Consider the following 25327-nt stretch of genomic DNA (forward strand, 5'->3'; position numbering starts at 1 on the left):
AGTGGTGGACATATAGTTTGAAAAGAAAATTGTCTTTCAATTGGGAATGGCTAGAATTTTAGTTTTTTCAAAAATGAGCGATAGAAAAGTTTTTGTATTAAAGGGATGGAAATCGGGTTCTGGGTTAGCCAGGGCTACATAGTGAGAACCTATCTCAAACAGAAGTATGTATGGGAATATAATTAAAATTAGAGAATTGCCAACATAGATAATTTAAGAATGGGAAATGATTGGGAATAAGGAAAAGTACAAGGATTATGAGGTGGTTTCTTTGTCTAAAGACTGAGAACAATCTCCTTTCCCTCAAATACTATATTATAGCTAATAACATCTTCCAGTTTTTCTCTGTAAGTTCTTTTTAAAAATTTTCCTTGACAACAAATAATAATCTTTACAGAGTACAGACTCGTAATTTGTATGTAATACATGGATCAAATCGGAGCAGTAATATTTTCATGTCCTGCAGCTTTTGCAGATGATGTCAGTGTAGATTGTGAATTCTTTTGAGGGATTTAAAAAAATTGATCTACAATCCATTTTTATGGGAAAGACCAATTTGAAAACTAGCCATTTTTTGCACTGTATTCATCATAGTCATTATTCATGATGGGCAATTCTTAGAGAAAAACTGGCAAAGGTAAAAGGCCTATTCAAAAGTTACTGCCAAAATACAGGAAGAGAGAGCCTCTAGAAAAACAAAATTCAGAATTCAGAAGGTATATTTGTTACATGAAAGATTTAATTGGATTAGCATAAATATAATCTTTGGAGTGCAGAAGGTGAATTTTATAATAGACTAAAAAGTGCAGTTAGAAGCCAGATGATGGACAGTTGGAGAAATATTAAAACAGAATGTTTGATTTGCCTAATCGAATTATTTTTGTCTTAGGAAAATGGTAAAGGTTATATAAAAGAACATCATCGTTGTTAGGATGTTGAACTATTTAGTGATAAAGTATCATGAGGCCTACAACCCTGTTTCTTGTAGTTTAAAAAGTGGCTAACTCTGGATATAAAATGCAAGGGTAAAAGCCCCCCCAAAGGGTAGGGGACACAAACAATACTGAGTGTTTTATGAAATAAAAAGCTGTAAAATAATTATTATATAATATATAAGACAAGCAGAAAGGTATTAAAAAAAACACTCATGAGCCCACCACCTACTTCAGTACATCAGACATTGCCTATCACATTTCCCTTCCTGGCTGGAACACTTTTTAAAGGAATTTATTTTGGCCAGGCGGTGGTGGCCACACACATTTAATCCCAGCACTCTACAAGAGCTAGTTCCAGGACAGGCTCCAAAGCCACAGAGAAGCCCTGTCTCAGGGAAGAAAAAAAAAGAAGAAGAAGAAAGAAAGGAATTTTGTGTACACAACAGTTCCCTATGTCCACTGTGTGGGTTCTGGGGATTGGACTTGGTGTCGGGTTTGGTGGCAGGTGCCTGTGCCTTTACCCACTGAGCTGACTTCTGTTCTCAAAATCACTCTTCTTTAGAAATAAAAATTTCAGAGACAGGCCTGAGTTTGTGGCCAGCCTGGTCTACATAAAGAAATCCTGTTTTAAAAGCCCAAAGCCAGAGAGAGGGTTTTGGAAACTTACTAGAAATAAAATTTCAAAGCAAACATTCAGTTTATCTTATTTCTCAGGTCTTTTGCTAACTTGTGAATTGTAATTTAGTTTGTCATGTATGTACAGTTGAATTTACTGAAAGGAGCAGTTTAGACTTTGAAATTAACTTGACATTCTTTTCTCTTGTCTAGGAGGGAGGTGGAAGTCATCATAAAGTTTCTGTTTCCCCTGTTGTTCATGTTCGAGGACTCTGTGAATCTGTGGTGGAAGCAGACCTTGTGGAGGCACTGGAGAAATTTGGGACAATATGGTAAGGACAGCAGGGACTTAAATAGATATTGAAAATAACATGGTAGGACAATCGCCTTGCTTGATTGCTTGAGTTGTAGCATTGCTATATGTATGTATGTATGTTTTTCTTTTCTTTTCTTTTTTTTTTGGTTTTTCGAGATAGGGTTTCCCTGTAGTTTCTAGAGTCTATCCTGGAACTAGCTCTTGTAGACCAGGCTGGCCTCGAACTCAGAGATCCACCTGCCTCTGCCTCCCGAGTTCTGGGATTAAAGGCATGCGCCACCACCGCCTGGCGTATGTATGCTTTTCTATGGGAAAAAACTTCTCCCCCATATTTTGAGGTGGGGCAGACTGGCCTAGAACTTGTGTTTTTCCTGTTTCAGCCTGTTGAGCGCTAGGATTATAGGTGTCTGCCGTCTTTGGAATCTTTGGTTGGTTGGTTGGTTGGTTGGTTGGTTGGTTGGTTGGTTTTTTTGAGACTGGGTTTCTCTCTGTAGCTTTGTAGCCTGACCTGGAACTCACTCTGTAGACCAGACTGGCCTCAAACTCAGAACAGACAGTTGAAAGTTCTTATTCATGTCAGTTGTGAATATGCTGTTTCTCCTTTTATAAAACATGCACTGTGATTTTTTTTTTGTTTTGTTTTAAAAAGTTTAGACAGGGTTTCACAATATAGCAGCCCAGGTTGACCAGGCTGGCCTCAAGTCCTCAGAGATCTTTCTGGCTCTGCCTTTTGAGTGCTGGGATCACCCCATTTATTATTCATTTTGTATATTAAAATATATTTCCTCCAGAGGAATATATTTTCAAAAATAAATACCTCATGCTCATAGTTAAACCAAGATTATTGTATTCTTCTAGTGTTTGTCTTTTTGTGGATTCTTTAAAGTATTTTGGGGTAAATTACTTGGATGAATTTTGGTCAATCTATGGTCACCTTATTTGTCTGTTTTTAATAAGATAAAATAGAAGTAGTTGATTCTTAGTTATTGTTATGTGGGTATTTCTTTTCTCTTTCGAGATGGGCTGGCTTTGAACTTGCAGCCCCCTTCTTCCTTCACATCCCAGGTGCTGAGATTACAACTTTTGCCACCATGTCCAGATAGTTTCTATTGTTTATCTTTAGGTTTTGCTTGCTGATCTTCTGTGGGGTTTTTTAGTTTCTGTATCTTGATGTTTTCTAATTATTGCACGGGAGAGGGGTGTAAGTGATTGATTGAATTGGGCTTGAGTAGGGCATGAGATGAATAAGCTTTCAGTCATGGGGAAATTAAAAGTCTGCTTTTACTTGACTGAGAATAAATGATGTTGTATTTTGATATTTCTTCCGTTTTAGCTATGTGATGATGATGCCATTTAAACGACAGGCTCTAGTGGAGTTTGAAAATATAGATAGTGCCAAAGAGTGCGTGACATTTGCTGCAGATGAGCCTGTGTACATTGCTGGCCAACAGGCTTTCTTCAACTATTCTACAAGTAAAAGAATCACTCGGCCGGGAAATACTGATGATCCATCAGGTGGCAACAAAGTTCTCCTGCTCTCTATTCAGAATCCTCTTTATCCAATTACAGTGGTATGTATTTTAGTAGAACAAACTACCTCTATAACTAACCTGTAGTTCTTTTTATCTGCCAACTACTTGTTTTTGTTTGTTTTGAAACATGGTTTTCACTATGTAGCCCTGGCTGGCCTGGATCTTGCTATACCAGGCCTAGACCAGCTTGGCCTGGAACTCGAGAGATTGCCTGCCTCTACCTCCCAAGTGCTGGAATTTAAGATGTGCAACACCATGCTTAGCTTTCTTTCTTTTAATTTTATTTGTTTATTTTTAAGTTTTATTTTTATTATATGTATATGGGCATTTTGCCTGCATGTCTGTTTACCACCTGTGTGCAGTGCCCTTGGAGTCCAGAAGAGAGCATCCCTTGGAACAGATAACAGTTAGGACTGTTAGCTGCTGTGTTGCTGGAAACCTAGCCTAGGGTCTGAGCCATCTCTAACCCAGTGATTCTCAACTGGCAGGTCATGATCCCTGTTTTTGGTTTTTCAAGAAAGGGTTTTTCTGTGTAGCTTTGGAGCCTATACTGGAACTTGCTCTGTAGACCAGACTGGCCTTGAACTGACAAAGATCTCCTGCCTCTGCCTCTAGAGTGCTGGGATTAAAGGCGTGGCCATCACTGCCTGGATGTCATGATTGCTTTTACCAGGATCACATACCAGGTCGTTTGCTTATCAGATATTTACATTCTGATGCACAGTAGCAAAATTACAGTTATGAAGAAGCAATGAAAATAATTTTATTGTTGGGGTCACCACAACATGAGGAACTGTATTAAAGGATTGTAGCCTTAGAAAGGCTGAGCACCACTGGGTTAGCCCCACTCCTTACCCTTTCAAACAATGTGGTTAATAATTGTGGGAGATAACCTCTGATTCCAGCACTCAGGAAGCAAAAGTGGATAGATTTCTTATTAGATTTTTTTTTTTTTTTTTGGTTTTTCGAGACAGGGTTTCCTTGTAGCTTCTAGAGCCTGTCCTGAAACTAGCTCTTGTAGACCAGGCTGGCCTCGAACTCAGAGATCCGCCTGCCTCTGCCTCCCGAGTGCTGGGATTAAAGGCGTGTGCCACCACTGCCCGGCCTTATTAGATTTCTTATTTTGAGGCTCTGGTGGTCTGTGTGACCAGTTAGAACTACACAGTTAGATCCTCTAAAAAAAGTTTAGTAATTAAGAGGAATGATATCTATACATTTTTGCTTTTTAGATAAACAAAATAGAATATAGTTTTAATGTTTCCTAAATGTAAAAAATGAAGAAATATTCTTTTTTTTCTTTATAGGATGTTCTATATACAGTATGCAACCCTGTTGGAAAAGTACAGCGGATTGTTATATTCAAGAGAAATGGGATACAAGCAATGGTTGAATATCCTTTATTTGTAAATGTGTTACTGATATATAGAAGTGTTTGTAATTAATTTTTTTTTCTGGTTGGCATTTCTAGGCAAGTGGTGCTTTTTCCTCTTAGAGCAATCTTCTTGACTTAAATTTGGTTGGTTGGTTTTTTATTTTGAGATAGGCTATTGTATAACCCTGGCTTGTGATCTGCCTACTTTCTGACTGTTGAGATTAAAGGTGTATACTACCATACCCCATTTAAAACATGAAAGAAACTGCAGTACTCTAGGGAATTTTACTCTTTTAGTAAAAATAACTTTGTACCATAGAATAGTCCATTAAGGTCTGGGGATTGAACCTAGAGGCTCTGCATTTGAGGCCAAGTATCCTAACACTGTGTTACTTCCTTGGATCTATTCTGAGAACAAAGTAATTTTGTTTCCAGGTTGTAGATTGCCCTTCACTAAGAGGATAAAACCTACTCCATGCTCTACTTTTTAGTACTTCTAATAATTTTGGAAGGATTAATGTAGATAACATTGATGGTGTTCCATTTTGTTTGTTATTTTCAGTCTTTAAAATAAATTTTTATGAGTAAAGATTTATTTGTAAGTTTTAGTTGGGAAAACCTTTCCAGAAACAGTTAGTTTTGATTATTTTTTAGTTCCCTGGGAATAAAGAACAACTAAAGCCACGTTTCCTTAATAGAGCTTTATGTTTGAGTCAGTCCTTTGTGCCCAGAAAGCTAAAGCAGCACTCAATGGAGCTGATATATATGCCGGATGTTGCACACTAAAAATTGAATATGCAAGGGTAAGTATTTCAACACCCCCCCAAAGAAGTATTTATGCTTTCAGTATTCAATTTAAACTAACTTATCTTCTTCGCTTTCAACAGCCAACTCGTCTAAATGTTATTAGGAATGACAATGACAGTTGGGACTACACTAAACCTTATTTGGGAAGACGAGGTAGGTATTTTACGAATTTTAGAATGTACTTGGATCTGCTGAGAAATTTTTACAAGCAGTTACTTTCTTTTTTCTGAGATGAGCTAGTTAATTATAATGAAAATCTTGTTTCTGAATGCTTTTGTTTCAAAAGTTGTGTGATGCTGGAAATTAACCTTGGACATTAGTGCCCCCTACTGGTATGTGCTGAGCTTATTTATATTTAGTTCAACAAGGAGCCCTCACATACAGGCACGCCCGCAGTTCAAGGACTTGCATTTCTCCAAGCAGCTCTCTCTCTTTGGAGGAGAGGAAACTGATTCAGAATATTCCTTTCAAACTGCAAACTTGCACACTGCTTCTCTATGGAAAGGACTTTTCCCCCAAGCTGGACGAGGCATTAAGAAGGATAGAGGACTACGGCAGGCTGACTCTACACCTCATCATGCACAACATCGGCATCAGCAAAAAGCCCTCTGAAAAACTCAGACTTGCAATTCACCTTGACTGCATACTACATGCACCATCACCCCAAGTTTTTAAAGGACGACATTTAACAGTACTTCAGACTTGCATGGGATGAACACCATGATAGACTGTGCCCATTTATTCAAGTTGTATGTATACTGATCTGATTTCCCTTAAGGTTTCAGTTGTAGAATTTAAGATTTATGAAAACTAGACATTTTGCAATGTTGTAAAGTTCACTGACCATTGATGTAACTGTTTTCAGCTTAAATTTAAATTGTTAATTGGCTTTTAACAAGGGGTCAGTTTATCTACAGGTCTTGGGAATTGATATGCTCAACCAATCCACACAAACGTTAAAGATTTAATGTGAATTAGAAAGGTGTGCATTTGGCTGGGGATAAACAGGTCAGTGGAAGAGCATGTGTTCAGCATGTGTAAGCCCATGTGCTTGATCCTCAGCATAAAATAATGCACATTTGTTGCATTTAAGTTTACTTTCGCTTTTTGTTTTTTCCTAATTATGAACATTGAACAGATATTCTAACAAATGAAAAGGTGCATTATATGTAAAAGATGTTTTTCTTTGTGGTTTGATTTTTGTAAAGTGACTTGTTTATAAGTTGCCATATTTTGTAACAATTTAAGGTTTTTCACTTATGTTAATTTGTGTAACCAGAAAATTTAACATTTCAAATACAGTTGAAAGTAACATGTGATTTTCAAGGTAGGATATATTTAAACTTGATGAATCTGAAAATCAATAGCATTTCATTTGAAATGCATTTTCACCAATAGCCTATACATGCTAAATTTCATGAGCATAGATTTCACTTAAAAATTGTTCAACTAACTGTGGTAATTCTGGAATATACCAATTAAAATGTCAATGTTGTAAAAACAAGGGGGCTTCAGTATTGGCTACATCTCAACTACAATATTAATGTTTGAACTACATGTTAGGAAAGCTCAAGATGAATGTGTCTGTACAAGTCAGTTTGAAAAACTTTGTCAACCAGACTTGAGCACTGAGTACTCGATAGTGCATGTACTTAAGGAAAGAGAGTAAAACACAGTGTGATCACTTGCATGTTCAGATACTTCTGTGATTGGCTTCTTTAGCTCTCAGTTTCCAAGAATCGTTTCATCTTATGCATGAAATTGTAAATAGGTTTGCTTTGTAAAATGTAGCTTTGTTAAAATCCCGTTTTGATGCTTAAGGAAATTTGCTTGGCATTATGATTGGTGCAATTAAATCCGATACTGGAAAACAAATCCTTAAGAACTCAAACAGCAGGATAAATGGTTGATGAGAAATCTCTCATTGCTGTCCACTGATCCTATTGAAAACTTGAGGTTTTATTTACTCATTTGAAATAGTTTGGGTTGCATTTATGTTACCATACATTGAATCATTTATAGATTTTTTTTCCCCCTTTTTAATTTTTTGTTTTCAAGGCAGGGTTTCTCAGTGTAGTCCTGCCTGTCTCAGGACTAGCTCAGTAGACCAGGGTAGCCTTGAACTTTAGAGAACTGCCTTCCTACTGCTGGTATTAAAAGTGTGTGCCATCATGCCCAGTGAAACATTTATACATTTTTAACATTGTTTATGTGTATCTTTTAAAAGATCTGACCTTTACACAAATCCAGCTTAGTTTTTTCATGCAGTTCTAGCTAATCTATTTTAAAATGTGTAAGGTAAATATTTAATAAAATTAATTAAAGGAAGTAAAATTTATATTTATGCTTTTAATGAAAAATACTCTTGTTTTTTCAATTTATTGACAGATAACTTTATGGCTAGACTTGCAGCTTATAAACACATAAACATAGTTTTGTGGTGATCTAAACTTGACTCAAGTTGACAGATTATTAAAATTATTTATCTCCTTTGCCCAAAGGACCTTCATGGAGAGCCAGATACGGTGGTGTGCTTTTATAATCCCAGCACTTAGGAAGTAGAGGCAAAGAGTCAGAAGTTTAAAGTCAACCTAACCTATATGAGACCCTGTCTCAAAAACAAAACAATAAATAAAAAGAAGACAATAGGATCTTCATATATCTTTACTGAAGAAATTTTATTAAAGAAATCATCATTAAATTTTTTTTTTAAAAATTCATTTTACAAAACCTGATTACAAGCTGGGCAGTGGTGCACACACCTTTAAGCCCAGCACTTGGGAGGTAGAGGCAGGTGGACCTCTCAGTTCAAGGCCAGCCTGATCTACAGAGGGAGATCCAGGACAGCCAAGGCTACATAGAGAGACCCTGTCCCAGGAAAACAAAACAACAACAACAACAAAAAAAAAAACCCTGATTACATTTTATTACAGAGAATTCTTAGCCTAAACTTCAGGGAACCCTTCCATAAACGTTACACAAAACTTATATATATGTGTGTACCTTTTTGAGAAGAAAGTATAGCATTTATCAGATTTTGCTTGAATATACAGAATTTAACAAAACACTATAGACTGATAGGCTCAATGTTTGACTTTACAGTTCCTTTTTTTTTTTTGTTTTGTTTTGTTTTGTTTTGTTTTTTCGAGACAGGGTTTCCCTGTAGTTTCTAGAGCCTGTCCTGGAACTAGCTCTTGTGCTGGGATTAAAGGCGTGTGCCACCACCGCCCGACTGTTCCTTTTGTTTTATATAGTTTTATCTTTGGCAGTGAATGCTTCAAAATATAGTAGTGAAAAATATATGAAAGATATCTTGGAAATACCTTTTTTTCTTTTTTTTCTATTTTTTCTTTCTTTTTTTTTTGAGGGTTTCACTACCTACCTCTGTATCCCGAATGCTGGAAATAAAAGCATGTGCCACCACACCCATCTTCTACTCTTTATGAAGATTGTGGGTTTTTATAACTATACGGCAAATAAGTGGTTAATTGGAGTCTTTCCTTGTATACATTGTTAACTATCAGTAAAATTTAAGCCATGAAAACATGGTTCTGAGAAGAGATAAGGAATTGAGTCTTTTGGTATCTACTTAAGGGGACAATACCTGAGGGATCAGCAGACAGGATTAATTTAAGAGAATAGACTAGGAAATGTTAGAAACTATGTAAGAAAAAGGAATTCTTTAGCCTGTAGAAGCAGTGATTTAGGAGTTGAGGTCAGTGTGTAAGTACTAAGTGTAAGGTTCTAAATACATTAGAATTTGAGTGGAGGATCAGTTTCTGTTTCTCCGACTTTTAAGTAATTTTCTTGAAATTTGAAGTAATTTTCTTAAATCTAGGTTATCTATAAATGTAAAGAAAGATAGTGAACACCTTATTGCTGGTATTGGCTAAGCAGTGGCCAAAAGGGATGAGTAAGAGGTTTTTCCCCTTTTTATTGTTTGTTTTTTACTATTGAATAAAAGTTTAACTAGATGACTCTTCAGTCCCTTTCAGTAGTATGATAGCATGGTTAGAATAGGTAATTAAAAATAGACTTCTAGACTAAAGTGAAAGTATTTCTCATCTTCCATAAACCTTGTTTGTTTAGGTGACTAAGGATGTTTTGGGCTCTATGATTGGATCAGCAAACTTCTAAAAGTATTATGATTTTGAAATTTGCTAACCAGCAGTAGAAGTCCTATTTTGGAACCCTGGAAGTAATTCTTTAAAAAAAAATTATCTTTCAAGTAAGATTTGAGGAAATTGGCATGCCTTTTTTTTTTTTTTAAAAAAAAAATGTATATAGCTAGAATAAAAATTTAGAGTATTGTAGTCTCATCCAATAATGTAGCCCCCTTGGTTAGGTTCATCTTGGCCTATTTAACTCTGGAGGTTGCTCATGCTTCTGCTTGATGTTATGGTCAATAGAAAATGACCTATCTTTGATACAACATAAGCCAGTGATGTGCAAATTTTCAGCTCTCAAGTCAGTAGGTGTTTGTAAATATGTGTATGTACATATAAAATACTCTGTGTTTACTGATTGTGAAACCATGTAATACAGGTTGTTGTTGGCTTATGCTGAAACTTCTTGAAAGAAGCCCACTTTGAAAATGTGTTGCTGTTGAAGCTAATAGTATGATTCAGGTACTGTCTTTCAAAAGTACTGCACTTAAAAGCTTGTTTTAAAGACATGTATTGGTAAAAACCTGTGTACAGTGTCAAACTCTAGCATTGTGTACATTCATCTCCTGCAAAGCATCTAATCTTTTAAATTTGAAAGTGTGATTGTATTTGGCATTTATCAAAAACATACTTTCCAGTGGAATTTGTTAGATAGAATTGTTTTCTTAAATATTTGGTGTTTGTATTTAAACTGGATATGGATGGATGTTTAAAATTAACCAGGAGTAATATTTCTTTTATGAAGTATTTGGATGTTTTGAATGGGTGTTTCCCATGTGAAAACTCTGTTAAGTACTTGGATCAAATTGTTAAAATCCTGTTTCTACTTTTGTGTCAGATAGAGGAAAGGGTCGCCAGAGACAAGCCATTCTGGGAGATCATCCTTCTTCCTTTAGACATGACGGCTATGGTAAGTTTGTCGAGGCAGGAGGAAGATCAACTAACTATAAGAATATTTGCATATCTGATAAAGAATGTCTTATTACTTGTCTGTATTTTTCCCAAACTACTAATCACCTGATGTAGTTTATATGAGTTCAGCCCATTACAGCAGTATTCAAGACCTCCCCCTGTTAGGATGTTGATATATTAAATACTCCTTGAGATAAATGAGAACTATTGATTGGTTGGAGAATTGAGCACTTTTTTTTTCTCTGTTCCTATAGTTTGGTTCTCTGTTCCTGTTGTTTGACTCTGACGTATTTATAAGAGAACCAGAAAGGGGTATTACTGCTTCGAAAGTTTATTTTCACTTAACAATTAAGAGCAAAGAGAAATTTTTAGTAATAAAAGCAAAAAGAATGAGTATTTGTCAAGAAAGAAACATGTTTTTATTTCTAGATGCTTAATTTTATGGTTGGTATTTTGGCTTTGATTGAAGTTGACAATTATTAGAATAGTGTTAACTGACTGACTACACAGTTTTAAAATATTTTTTTAAATTTTTAGAGGGTAGGCCTGGAGAGATGGCTCAGTGGTTAAGAGCATTGCCTGCTCTTCCAAAGGTCATGAGTTCAATTCCCAGCAACCACATGGTGGCTCACAACCATCTGTAATGAGGTCTACTGCCCTCTTCTGGTCTGCAGACACAGACAAAATATTGTATACATAATAAATAAATATTTTTAAAAAAATTTTTAGAGGGTAGTTGTTGACTTCTACCTAGTTTTTGCTTCAAAGTTGAACTTAATACGTTTTATGTTGTGTTTAGATTTATCATAAAGTCTATTCGTGAAGTTTTGGCTTACTGACTAGTATCTTTTTTTTAAATTAAAAATTACTTAACTTTCTATGTTTTGTGTGTGTTTAGCCTGCATGCATATCTATGCACAGTGTATGTGCTTGTAAACCAGAAAAATGCATTGGATCTTGTGGAGCTAGAGTTAGACTATTGTGAGCCTCCATGTGGGTGCTGGGAACTGAACTCAGGTCCTCTGGAAGAGCAGCAGTGCTCTTGGCCATCTTAGTCACCTCTCCAGTATCTATTTTTAAACTTGAAAAATTTATTTCTTATGTCTGTGATAAAATTTGTTTCAAGTTTTCTAGTATCCTCTATTGCAGAGTTTTTTGTTAAAGCAGTAAATGTTGTACATGGGGGGTATCTTTGTTTTTTTTTTTGTTTTATTTGTTTTTTTGTTGTTTTGTTGTTGTTTATGAGACAGGGTTTCTCTGTGTAGCCTGACTGTCCTGGAACTTGCTTTGTAGACTAGGCAGCCTTAAACTCCCAGAGATCCACCTGCTTCTACCTCCCAAGGCTGGGATTAAAGGCATGCGCCTTCATCATTTAGCTATTTTTTGTTTTGTTTTTACGTTTCTTTAAAACTACGTTTTCGTTTTGTGTGTGTGTGTGTGTGTGTGTGTGTGTGTGTGTGCGCGCGCGCGCGCCAGTGGAGGTCAGAGGACTTAGTTCTCTTCCGTGTGGACCCAGGAGTTGAATTCAGGTTGTTAGGATTGGAGGCAGGTGCCTTTTACTTGAAGAACCATCTTGCTGGCCTGGCATGGTTGTTTTAATTAATTTGTATAATCCTTGATCATTTTTCTTTGTTTCTGTAACATAAGTGTATGTGTAGTTTTGTTCGTACAGTAAAGAAATGCTGAGTAGAAGCCTATTGTGCTGTGTATCACAGAAAGATTTGTGTTATTTGTGGAGTTAAATGTGTCAATGGCAGTTGGGCAGTGGTGGTGCATACCTTTAATCCCAGCACTTGGGAGGCAGAGGCAGATGGATCTCAGTTGAGTTCGAGGTGAGCCTGGTCTTTAGAGTGAGTTCCAGGACAGAGAAACCCTGTCTCAAAGAACTAAAAAGAGAGGGTAGTGCGTAATTTTGAGTGATAGGTGCTAAATAGGGATCATTGAGATGGTGGAGTCTTGCTTTCAGGGGATAGTTGTCTCAGGGCTGTGTGGGTACATCTATTCTCAGCTATGTCATTAAGATATTAAACTTGTAGATTAATTTGTTCTGCTTCCTAAGAGAAGTTAAGCACTTGCTGCTGGCTGCTCTTCCAGAGGTCCTTAGTTCAATTCCCAGCAACTACATGGTGGCTCACAACTATTTATAATGAGATCTGGTGCCCTCTTCTGGCTTTCTGGAATAAGTGCAGGCAGAAACAAACCTTTAAGAGATAGAGAGAGGTTAAGCAGATGGACTTAAAAGGACAGACTGTAAATAAAAAGAGAACATCATAGGTATTCCTACGTAATGATCGGAAATAAAGAGGAAATCGAGAAAAATATGAGTCAGGTGTATATTTTCAATTAGATTAAATTTATTCATTGTTACCATAGGATAAGTTTTATACTAACTTTGTTATCAGTTGGGTTTTTTGTTTGTTTGTTTGTTTGTTTAAAAGACATGGTCTCACTGTGTATTCCCTGCTGATCTGGAACTCGAGGTGTCAATCAGGCTGGTTTTGAATTCATCATACTTAAGCTGTGAGCTTTAAGCAATCACAAGTTGATGATTAGCATTTTTTGATTTCCTGGATCAAAGATTTTAAATTTTGAAAGACAGTACATGACTTAAATGTTAATAATGACATTTATTTAATATTTCCCATATAAATGGATTTTTTAAAAAAAAATGTGAAGCATTAGTTATCTAAAAAGCATCAAGACGTGAATCTGCTATTTGGGACTGATGGCTATACAGTAGAGTCTAAATCATTTAGATAATTTAATTCTGTTGACTTACGGTCGTATTTAAAAACATCACAGCATTTTTCTCTTGTACTGGCTTTGGCTGTTGCTTAACCTGTATCTCAACAGTAATAAAATTTGTTCCACTTGATCTCTGTGGAAGCTTGTATTGCTTATCTGCTTCAGGTCTTTTCACTTCCCAGGGGGAAAGGAATAGTAACTTTAGTGAAGTATTGTTGCATAAGCAAATAGTAGTGGCAGGAAGGCACTATAATATGAATAATGACGTTGCAATGTGGTGATCAAAGTCTTTGTGTCCTACAAAAAGGTTGGTGATGCTACGGTTTCTTAAAATGGGGAAAAATAGCTTGAGATTTTTGTGTTTATTGTACACATGGAGTAGATTGTGCTTCTGTCCCTGCACCCTGAGACAGGGATTTCTGTAGCTTTGGAGCCTGTCCTGGAACTAGATCCTGTAGACCAGGCTGGCCTCGAACTCACAGAGATCTGCCTGCCCCTGCCTCCTGAGTGCTGGGATTTAAGGCATGCGCCACCACCGCATGTATATTAACATTTATGTTATGTTTAACAAGTGTGCTTGCATGCGCTTATGTACATCACTTGTGCAGATTCCTGGGGAGGCTATAAGTTATCATCCCCTGTAACGAAGGTTGTAGGCAGTTACCTTACATGGGGGAACCAAACCCAGGCCTCCTGGAAGAGCAGTAAGCTCTTTAGCCCCCTGGGTTTATGTTTTTGAATTATAGGTCTCCATCTTAGTTGCTGCTTCTGTGTCCTTAATTGCTGTTAACATACTCCCTGTCTCCTTTGGTTTTTTGAGACAGGATTTCTCTGTGTAGCCTTGGTTATCCTGGAACTCACTCTGTAGACTGGACTGACCTCAAATTTAGGGATCAGCAGGCCTCCTGGGTGTTGGGATTAAAGGCGTGTGTGGCCACTGCACAGCTCTATTTTTGTACCTCAGTTTCTTTACAGTTCTGTTCTGTTACACACTCAAAAAAGCTTGAAGTGAAGTTGTAGATGCAAAAAAAACACAAGGTTGCCAGGCAGTGGTGGGTGCATGTCTTTAATCCTGAGCACTCGGGACCAGAGGCAGATGGATCTCTGAGTTCCAAGCTCACGTAGTCTACAGAGCTAGTTCCAGGACAGCTAGGGCTGTTACACAGAGAAACCCTGTCTGGGGGTGGGGGGTAGGGTAAGGTTTACAACTCTTAAATTTAGCAAGTTGATTCTGACATGAAGATTTTTTTGGATTAAGAGATGTAATGAGTGGACAGAGAGTAGATACTTTCTGATAGGTTCTTGTTTTGTTTTGCTTTTATTTATTGTGGGTAGGAGAGGGTTGCAGACCTGTGAGATAGCTTGGTAGATAAAGGCATTTGCTGCCAATCCTGACTACCTGAGTTTGATTCTTGGAACCCACAATGGTAGAAGGAGAGAACAGACTCCTGGAAGCTGTCCTTTTACCATGGCACACGCATCACACACACAAATGAAATAATTAATGGAGGATGATAGAACTACATATAGATGAGGTGCTACCTAATGAATCCTAGTATTCATTTTTCTGAAAAGTACATTATAGTACAATATATTCAAGGAGACATTTTGTAGAACTGAAAATGGTTTTTTTTTTTGTGGGGGAGTTGTATGAAACAGGGTGTCACTTTGTAACTTTGCTGGCTTCAACCTTAACAGAGATCCACTTGGCTCTGTCTCCCTAGTGCTGGGATTAAAAGCATGCACCATTACATTGGCTTGAAAATATTTTTTCTTATATTTATTATAAAGGTAGTTTCTTATATTGTGTCTTATTCCTCTAAATGACATGGATAGTTATAAGTGTGTATCACCATGCCTAGCTGAATTATAGCACCATACGTGCATACATCCATATCCCAGAGTTTTATACTAGCTCCTTCAGTTCTAGTCTAGCCTAGTCTTAAACCTTTTGAAAATAGAAATTTTGTATATGTAGATATAGCTGTCTATTGGGTGTGGTACATATAAATACTGATTTTGATTTCTGTATTTATATTTAAATATTCATATTCTTTGTTTTTTTGATGTACATAAAACAAATTTTGAGAATCTAATTTGGGAGAATGAGGTTATAACTTAGTGGCAGGGTGCCTGCTTAGAATACACAAGGTTCTGGATTTTTATATGGTAAAGTGCATCTACTAATTTTTGTAAATGGAAATGCATATAAGTGTTACTTACTTTATTTTGGTTAATTTTGCAGGATCACATGGTCCATTATTGCCTTTACCAAGTCGTTATAGAATGGGCTCTAGAGATACACCTGAACTTGTTGCTTATCCATTACCACAAGCTTCTTCCTCTTACATGCATGGAGGAAGTCCCTCTGGTTCCGTTGTAATGGTTAGTGGATTACATCAGCTCAAAATGAATTGTTCAAGAGTCTTCAACTTATTCTGCTTGTATGGAAATATCGAAAAGGTAAGTTTCATTTTGTTAGTTTATTTGGGTTGAATATTTGGTAGTTAATTCAGAAAATGCTACACATTTCTGTCAGAAACATTTAAGTTCTTTGAATAATGAACTCATAAGCTTAAAATCTGTTACTCTTGAATTACAGAAATGATTTTTTACTGGCAAGTGATTAGTATAGATTGTTAGTATTAAAAGTATGTTTTAAAATACCAGTATAATGAGTACGTCCAAAGGTGACTGAAACCAAAAGGTTTAGTCACCTACTAGTGTACTAAAGATATGAAGCCTGTATAGATAAGTGTTATCAGTTGTTTGACTCCTGATTTTACTACTTTATGATGTTGTGAACATGAATTTAAAATTTGCCATACTATCAATATATATACCATTTGTTCTGTAATCCTGAGAAGCAGCAACAGGCCAGGCTTCCTTATGTGTCTCTCTTATGTGATCACATGAACCAGAAACTGATACTGATGTTCTACAGTGTACTGTCAACCAAATTATGATGTTGGGTAGACTAGGTATATTTAACTGCATTTCCAGTTTAAATGGTAGAATTTCAAAGAACAGTTATACTCATGGGGCTATTTGACTTGTTTTGGGAGGGTTGTTATATGCTGCTTTCTAAATACCATGGTATGAATATCTTTTCCATTTTTTATTTTATGTGTGTTTATATTTTATTTTATATGTATGAATGTGGGGCTGGAGAGACGGCTCAGGTTAAGAGCATTGCCTGCTCTTCCAAAGGTCCTGAGTTCAATTCCCGGCAACCACGTGGTGGCTCACAACCATCTGTAATGGGGTCTGGTGCCCTCTTCTGGCCTACAGGCATACACACAGACAGAATATTGTATACATAATAAATAAATATTTTTAAAAAATATGTATGAGTGTTTTGCCTGAATGTATGTCAGTGCACCACATGTGTACCTGGACCCATGGAAGTCAGAAGAGGGTTTTAGATTCCCTGAAAGTAGAGTTAGGAATGGTGTGAACCACCATGTTGGTGCTAGAACTAAACTTATGTCTTAATGGCTGAGCCAGCTTCAATCATCTTGTGAGAAACAATGTGTTTTTATTTGAGCTCAGTTAATATTTGAAATTGACCCACTTTGACAGAATGTTTCAATATTGTAATAATGTTAATTTTCCTCTTGTGATTTTAATACTCTTTCTATAGATAGTGATAAAGGATACACATGTGAGTCATTGGTATGGGAGTGGGAGAATGACCTGAAAACTTGATATTCCTGGTTCTTGGTTCATTAATTCTAAAAACCTGATATATTTCCATTATTTCATTGTATTAAGAAGAGGAAGAAAAGGAAAAAAAAAATTTGTATTTTGTCTGAGGGTAGGTAGACAGCTAAATTCAGTAAGTTTAATCTATGTCCTTTGTGTTAAGAATTTTCTCATAATTCAGTTTTTGTTATATTGTTTAGCTAATTCTACTGTTAACATTTCTTGTGTGTGTTTATGCAAGTTGCTTGTCTGATCCCTGAGGCCAGAAGAGAGCTTAGATCTTCTGGAGCTGGAGTTAAAGAAAGTTGTGAGCCACCATGTGGGTGTTGGGAATTAAGCCTGTATCCTCTGGAAGAGCAGCCAGGGAATGAGTGCTCTTAACTGTTGAGCCATCTATCTCTTCAGCCCCCAAGTTTTTAATAGTGTTAAATAAATAAATGATGGATTGTGATGCCTAAAACGCAAGCCATTATAGTCCTTTAAGTTTAAAGATAACTCATTTAAACTTTTCCAATGATTTAATTTTTTTAAATCAAACAACTTTTATTTTTTTATTTTTTAAAATATTTATTTATTTATTATGTATACAATATTCTGTCTGTGTGTATGCCTGCAGGCCAGAAGAGGACACCAGATCTCATTACAGATGGTTGTGAGCCACCATGTGGTTGCTGGGAATTGAACTCAGGACCTTTGGAAGAGCAGGCAATGCTCTTAATCTCTGAGCCATCTCTCCAGCTTCTGATTTAATTTTTTTAAAGGATTTATAAATATGCATGACTGTTTTGCATGTGTGTATGTATGTATGATGTGAGTGCCTGTTGACTATGGAGGTCAGAAAAGGGCATTGGATCCCCAGAATTATAGTTATGGATGGTTGTGAGCCACTATATAGGTGCTTGGAATTAAACCTAGCTCTTTTTCAAGAACAACAAGTGCTCTTAATCACTGAGCTGTCTCTCTGGCACTTGTCTAATTTTACTTATTTTGGGAGGGAAGGGCTTAGAACCTCATTAATTTATACTTATATAAACATACTATGTATAAACTTTTACTAGGTTTTTATAATATCGCTGGATTAAATCAGCTGATTTCAAGTAAAGCTGAAAATTTCTGGTATTACCAATTTGTACAGGTATGGTAAAGAGTGCTAGGGTATCCTTTTAAAACTGGCAGATGTGGATATAATGATTGAACTTAATGATTTACACACTCTGTTTCCTTGAGGTGAACAGGTAAGAAGAAAAGTGTTCAAGTTGTTGCATTTACTGTGTGGTTTAATAGTTCTAAGTGTCCAACGGTGTACTTCCTGCTACCATGCTACCTCTAGACTATCTTGTATTATTTATCACCTTGACATTTCTGAATTGTTTACTACCATATAAAGATGAAGACGGTTATGTTTACCATTCAATCTCTAGTACCTAGCACAGTGCTTATCAAAACATACTACTCAGATATTTGTTTGATGAATATTTCTGAGTCTAGGCTGAGTACCTAGGGATGTAATCATTATCTTCATTTTATAACAACAGTTTGGTATAGAGGAATTAAGTAAATTAGCTCTAGATCACACAGATAATAGCCTTAGGATAAACCTGTCCTCCATGTGCTGTAGAGTACAATTACAGTCTTTCCCTTTAACTTCAGTCAGTTTTGTTAACAGTTAAGGCCGTCCTATAAGACAGAATAAGGTTAAGATTCTAAGAAATGATGTTGAGATTTTTGTATTTTCAGGTAAAATTTATGAAGACCATTCCTGGCACAGCACTCGTAGAAATGGGCGATGAGTATGCTGTAGAAAGAGCTGTCACACACCTTAATAATGTCAAACTCTTTGGGAAAAGACTTAATGTTTGGTAATTACTTAAGTTATAAATGTTAACAGTGTTTTGAAATCCTTGTTAATCTTAGAATATTTTATAGTAACTAAGCATACATCTGAATGTAGAAACATTATTATTGTTACTGTTGATAAGTGGTAGGAGTTATATAATTGTTCTACTTTTCTGAAATTACGTATGTATACATGAGTGCGCAAGTGTCCAAAGAATCCAGAAGAGGGCATTATATCGCCGGAAGCTGGTGGTTGTCAGCCACCCAGCCTTGGTGCTGGGAAGGGGTCCTCTGCAATAGCAGTAAGAACTCTAAACCACTGAGCCATCTCTTAATCCAGACCTCCTAGTTTTTAGTTTTATTATCATAAAACAATGTTAAAACAGATAAGTTCTTAAAAAATTTTTTTTCTAACGTGGGATTTGATTCATTTTCTTTCTAATATCTAAAATATAAGAATGACCTGGGCAGTGGTGGCGCACACCTTTAATCCCAGCACTTGGAAGGCAGATATAGGTGAATCTTGAGTTCAAGGCCAGCCTGGTCTACAAGATCTAGTTCCAGGACAGCTAGGACTGTTACACAGAAAAATCCTGTGTCAAGAAAGAAAGACAGAAAACAAAAGAGTGAATAGAGAAGGTTGTGCATGGGTTACATGTATAAAAAAGCATGTCCCCCCCCTTGGGGGATGGGGGCGGTGGTTCCTGGATACCAATTTGGTATTCCCTTGTATACCAATGAATACTTTTGTACTATACTTAAATAACTATATACACTTTCTTTTTTTGACTCATAAAAGTGTTTTGTGACTGTCTGCTGCTGCTTATCTAACAAGATACATTGTATTTTTCTTTTCTAATCCTCAGTGTATCTAAACAACATTCAGTTGTTCCAAGTCAAATATTTGAGCTGGAGGATGGTACAAGTAGCTACAAAGATTTTGCAATGAGTAAAAATAATCGCTTTACAAGTGCTGGCCAAGCATCTAAGAATATAATCCAGCCACCCTCATGTGTGCTGCATTATTACAATGTCCCACTGTGTGTTACCGAAGAGACCTTCACAAAGGTAGGCACTAAAGGAAAGTGTATAGAATGTTGCTCTTTGTGTTTGAAGTTTATGTAATATTTCTATTAATGAAATTTGCTTTGAAAATTAACTTTCTTTTTTTGTTGTTGTTGTTGTTGTTTGTATTTTTTTCTCCTCGAGACAGGATTTCTCTGTGTAACAATCCTAGCTGTCCTGGAACTAGCTCTTGTAGTAGACCAGGCTGGCCTTGAACTCACAGATCTGCCTGCCTCTGCCTCCTGAGTGCTGGGATTAAAGGCATGCATTACCACCACCCAACTAAACTTGTTTTTTAAATTCATAGACAGTTCCTGAATCTGGCATCATTGGAAAGGTCCGTGTTCATATTCTTTGTTTCCAACCTTAGTATATGCATTGTCAAAATGACATTCACACCCCTTTTTTAAAGACAGGGTCTCTTCCTTAACCTAGAGTTTGCCACTTGGCCGGACTGGTTAACCAGATGCTTTTAGGATCTTCTCTGCTAAGTGTGGTGTATAGTCCTAGTACTTGGAAGGCTGAGAGGCAGGAGGATTGCCGAGTTTAAGACTATCTTGAGTTACATAGCAGGAGCCTGGCTCAAAAAATAAAGTAAAAAGCAACAGTAAAGTTATTTTACTTTAAATCTCACTAGTAATAAAATTTTGTATTCCTTCCCCCTGTAACTTGTATAACTGTAGGAGCAGTTCAGGAATGATGTACTTCTTTGGAGTTGTACTTCCTTTCTTTGGTGTTTAGTTAGCTCTTCATAAAATCTGAGAAAATGTATTATGAATCTGTTTTATTTTATGTGAAATTGTTTCCATAGTTTAGAATTTCACTGTTTTCTTCCAGTTTGTTTCTCTTAGAACTTGATAATAACCTGAACATACATTATGTTATACTCTAGGCTTAAATGCTACTATAACAAGGGTTTTTTATTTTATTTAAATTTTATTTTTTATTTAAATTTTATTTAGCTGTATTTCTGATGTTTTACCTTTCCTTGGCAGTTGTGTAATGACCATGAAGTTCTTCCATTCATCAAATATAAAGTGTTCGATGCGAAAGGTAAGTGAACATCTCTTGAAAATCTTGAAGTTTTACAAGAAGGTTGCTGACAGATAAGTAACAACTGGATTTGCATTTGTTTTCTTTTAGCTTCTGCTAAAACACTTTCTGGGCTGTTGGAGTGGAAATGTAAAACTGATGCTGTGGAAGCTCTTACTGCACTCAATCACTACCAGATACGAGTCCCAAGTGAGTGATGTGGTGGGCATTGCCTTCAGAAATACTGGCCACACATCTGAGAAACAGATGGCTTTTAGTACTGGTTGTAATAGGTGGAGTGGAGGAGGTGCTTAGGAAGGCAGGAACGGGCTTCAGAGTCACATGGGATTTTGATGGGGTTTGAAGCAATTTATCTCTAAAGGATTGTTCAGGAACCTATATAAAGCCACAGGGTGGTGAGTTTTGAAATTCTCCTAGCTACCTTAAGAAAATAAACTTTAAAAAAAAAAAAATCCAGGCCAGACTTTAGTGGCACATGCCTGTAATCCTAGCATTTGGGAGACAGAGATAGGCAGATCTCTGAGTTTGAGGCCAGCCTGGTCTAAAAGCTAGAGAAACCCTGTCTTGAAAAACAAACAAACATATATATATATATAATATATATATATATATAATATATATATATTATATATAATATATATAATAATATTTATATATATATATATATATATATATATATATATATATATATATATATTAGCAGATTAGCAGGCGTGGAATTGCATGCCTTAATTCCAGCACTGAGGAGTTTGAGGCTAATCTCACTAATGAACCCTCAAGTCTAATTTGTGTTGCCCATAGACTAATCGGAGCATGGTCAAACTCCCAGTAGCCAGCACCTTAAAAAAAAAATAGAGTCCTTTTCAACCTGTATTTATAGGTCAGTTTCCTTAGTACAGGACATTAAGGTGTGTATTTTGGCAAAATGATTGCCCTTTGGAAGGTTGTGGTTACCTGTGATATATTAAAACGCCCATTGCCCAGCATTAGAATATTGAGTCACACTTTCAGTCTTTACCAGTATGATAGCTGAAAAATAGTATTCTGTTGTTTAATTCGTCTCCAGAAAGGTAAATGGCCTTGCTTTTTTTTTTTTTTTTTTTTTTTTTTATTTGTTTGTTTTTTCCAATATGCTGTGAAAAAACTTGTAAGTTTTGAAACTTTATGTTGTATAATTTCCCTTGATCCTGGATCTCAAGGGTATAAAATTTCACCTTTTTTTTTTTACTTTTATTTTTTCATTTATTATGTATACAACATTCTGCCTCCGTGTATGCCTGCACGCCAGAGGAGGGCGCCAGATCTCATTACAGATGGCTGTGAGCCACCATGTGGTTGCTGGGAATTGAACTCAGGACCTCTGGAAGAGCAGCCAGGGCTCTTAACCTCTGAGCCATCTCTCCAGTCCCATAAATTTCATCTTTTAAATACTAGCATGCCAGGCAGTGGTGGTGCACGCCTTTAATCCCAGCACTCTGGAAGCAGAGGCTTGTGATTCTCCGTGAGTTCACGGCCAGCCTGTTCTACAAGAGCTAGTTCCAGGACAGACTCCAAAGCTACAGAAAAAAAAAAAAAAAGTACTAGCTAGGTGGCACACTTATATTTTAGCATTTTGGAGGATCACGAATTTGAAGCTAGCCTAGACTTTATGAAACCCTATTTCAAAAAAATAATAAAAAATTGTATGGGACAGGTGATGGTGGTGCATGCCTTTAATGTTAGTACTGGGGAGGCAGAAACAGGTGTATCTCTGTGGTTTTAGGCTGGCCTAGTCTACAGAGTGAATTCCAGGACAACCAAGACTTATACAGAGAAGTCTCAAAAAAAAAACAAAAAAAAAGTTTGGGGAAAATGAATATTATTTAGAATGGTGATAGGGAAAAAAGGAAAGAAGATAACACCCTGCAGGGGTGGTGATACTTGCCTGTAGATCTAGGTGCTCAGGAGACTGAGCTGAGGTGGGAATGTCAATTGAGCTGTTGAGTTCCAGGAGCAGCCTGGGCAACATACACTGCATGACCTCATTCCATTAAAAAGGAAGGGGTAAAATTTTAAAAATTATTTGAGTTTGTGTGTGGAAAAATGCTTTAAATATTATTATATTTAAAACACCCAAAATGTTTGTGAAGGGCCAGGCAGAAAATAATACTGCCAGATATGGAAAAAGTTTAGAAGTAAATGAGTGGAATTCATTAATCTGTATTTTGATTTTGAAAATTATCTAAAAAACAAAGAGAAGTACCTACTTGAAATAAATTATACAGGAGCAAACGTGAAGTGGTTTAGTTTAATGGAAAGTTTTAATTAAACTTTTAAAGTTAATATTGATAAACTGTACCATTGACAATATGATTTATGAATGAATGCAAATTCTGCTGGGACAGCTGTTTAACCCTGATATTATTGATCTTTAATGATGAATTAATTTACTTGAAAAATTGACTGTCCTTAAACTTGGAACAGTAGGAGTGTAGTAACTTCAATGGAGCTTAATGTCTATTAGGTCAGGCTGGTTAATCTTTGAGAGGTGGCTTAGTGATGAGCACTGAGTGCTCTTCTGGCACCCATGTGGTAGCTCACTAACTCCAGTGCAGGAGATCAGCACCAGAGATGCACATGGCTGGGTGTGTGTGTGTGTATGTATACACACATACACATACAGATAAAGCACTCATACGTGTAAACAAATATTTAAGAATTTCCTTCTTTGTATTCCTGTTTCCAGTACTATAAAATGGTAGAATAATTTTCTAATTCAAGCTGATCTCAAATTTTTGATGGAATGTTAACTTCACTTTTTTCAATTTTTACAGATGGTTCCAACCCCTATACACTGAAGCTTTGCTTTTCTACATCATCCCATTTATAAGAAGAGAAGAGCATGTTAGAATTTGTTTATCTTTATTATAGTTTTAAAACTATACTTCATTAAAAAAATAATCTAAAATGGTTGATCTAATGTTGCCTTGCTTACTATAAGATCCTGTTCTGTAATAAACATATTTTGCCTCAAGTAAATTTGTTGTTAGCTTAAATATTGTTTTCACCTTAAGATAGAGTACCATAATGTAGACTGTCTACAGCTTCATTGTGGATTAATACAACGTATGATTTCTAACATTATTAGAAATTTTGTTCCATGGTAAAATACATTTGCATTCTTAGTGCTAATTATCTGTAAATGTTTTTCCATTGTGTTTGAGATTAATGCAGGTGAAAATATTGCATTTTATTACAGAATTCCTACAATAGCTGATTGAATGTTATAGTTACTCTTTAAACATAATTTGTATTTATTATTTTAATCAAATTTGACAATAACATTGCATTTGTTTATTTCAAGAACTACAGATTTAGCCGATTTCAATTTCTAAAAGGCTTAATATACATGAACACACTTGTATGGTATGCACTCAAACTCAGATTGGTGTGTTTCTTTTAAAAATCATCCGTTTGTATTGACATGTTTTTGTTCCTAGTTCCATTTTGGAGATTTTATAAAGTTATAATAATAAGTTAATGTGTTCATCTTCATTATTTTGCATGTGACCTAATCTTAAGGTACATATAGTATTTGACATTGATATTTTAATGCTATAGAAGTTAAAATTAATAATTCTCCTATATTATCTGAATTCCATAGATGGGTTTCAGAGAACTTGTCAGCCCTTCCAAACTTGTGTGTAGATTTTGGGATATTTGCATTTTTATTTCTTAATCTTGATCCATCATAATATGTATTTTTCTATATGGCGTAAGAATTTTATTTTTGATCAAAACAGCTATTTGTCTCAATACCATTTATTAAACATTCTCCCTCTAGATTGGTTTCTTTCTCTTTTTAAGTAATTTTATGCTAAGGCTGTTATAAATGAAAATGGATATAGCTTTTTGTTTTCATCTTAAAATAAAATACTTTTCATCCAGGTAGTCCATAGTTAGCAGAAGCGGTTTTGTAACCTTTAGTGAAGAAAAATTTCAAGTTTCTTGTAAGTCTTTTATAAGACTTACATGACTCTCTCTCTGTCTCTCTTTTACTCCCTCCCTCTCTCCCTTCCTCCCTCCCTCCCTCCCTCCCTGTCCTGTAACTCGCTCTGTAGACCAAAGCTGACCTCAAACTCACAGAGATGTGCCTGCCTCTGCCTCCCAAGTGCTGGTATTAAAGGCATGCGCCACCACCACCCAGCAAAAGACTTTGTTTTGAAAGTCATCTTCTATATAGTTCTGGCTGTCCTGGAACTTTTCTTAGAACTTGATTTGTCCCAGGC

The 25327-nt window shown here is 36.1% G+C and overlaps 1 protein-coding gene across 1 annotated transcript in view; it reads left to right on the top strand.

Moving 5' to 3' along the window:
- The window catches only part of Hnrnpll (heterogeneous nuclear ribonucleoprotein L like), a 30905-nt gene extending 6024 nt beyond the window's left edge, over positions 1–24881 (top strand). The window contains exons 2-13 of the mRNA XM_038319478.1: positions 1764–1882; positions 3200–3437; positions 4703–4788; positions 5477–5573; positions 5658–5730; positions 10582–10653; positions 15646–15863; positions 18843–18964; positions 19808–20009; positions 21002–21059; positions 21150–21248; positions 23873–24881. Coding sequence (XP_038175406.1) covers positions 1764–1882; positions 3200–3437; positions 4703–4788; positions 5477–5573; positions 5658–5730; positions 10582–10653; positions 15646–15863; positions 18843–18964; positions 19808–20009; positions 21002–21059; positions 21150–21248; positions 23873–23928 — 1440 coding nt within the window. The 3' untranslated portion in view covers positions 23929–24881. The remainder of the gene's footprint in view (positions 1–1763; positions 1883–3199; positions 3438–4702; positions 4789–5476; positions 5574–5657; positions 5731–10581; positions 10654–15645; positions 15864–18842; positions 18965–19807; positions 20010–21001; positions 21060–21149; positions 21249–23872) is intronic.
- The last annotated feature ends 446 nt before the right edge of the window (positions 24882–25327 follow it).

Source organism: Arvicola amphibius, chromosome 2 (genome assembly GCF_903992535.2).
Source record: "Arvicola amphibius chromosome 2, mArvAmp1.2, whole genome shotgun sequence".
NCBI lineage: Eukaryota > Metazoa > Chordata > Mammalia > Rodentia > Cricetidae > Arvicola > Arvicola amphibius.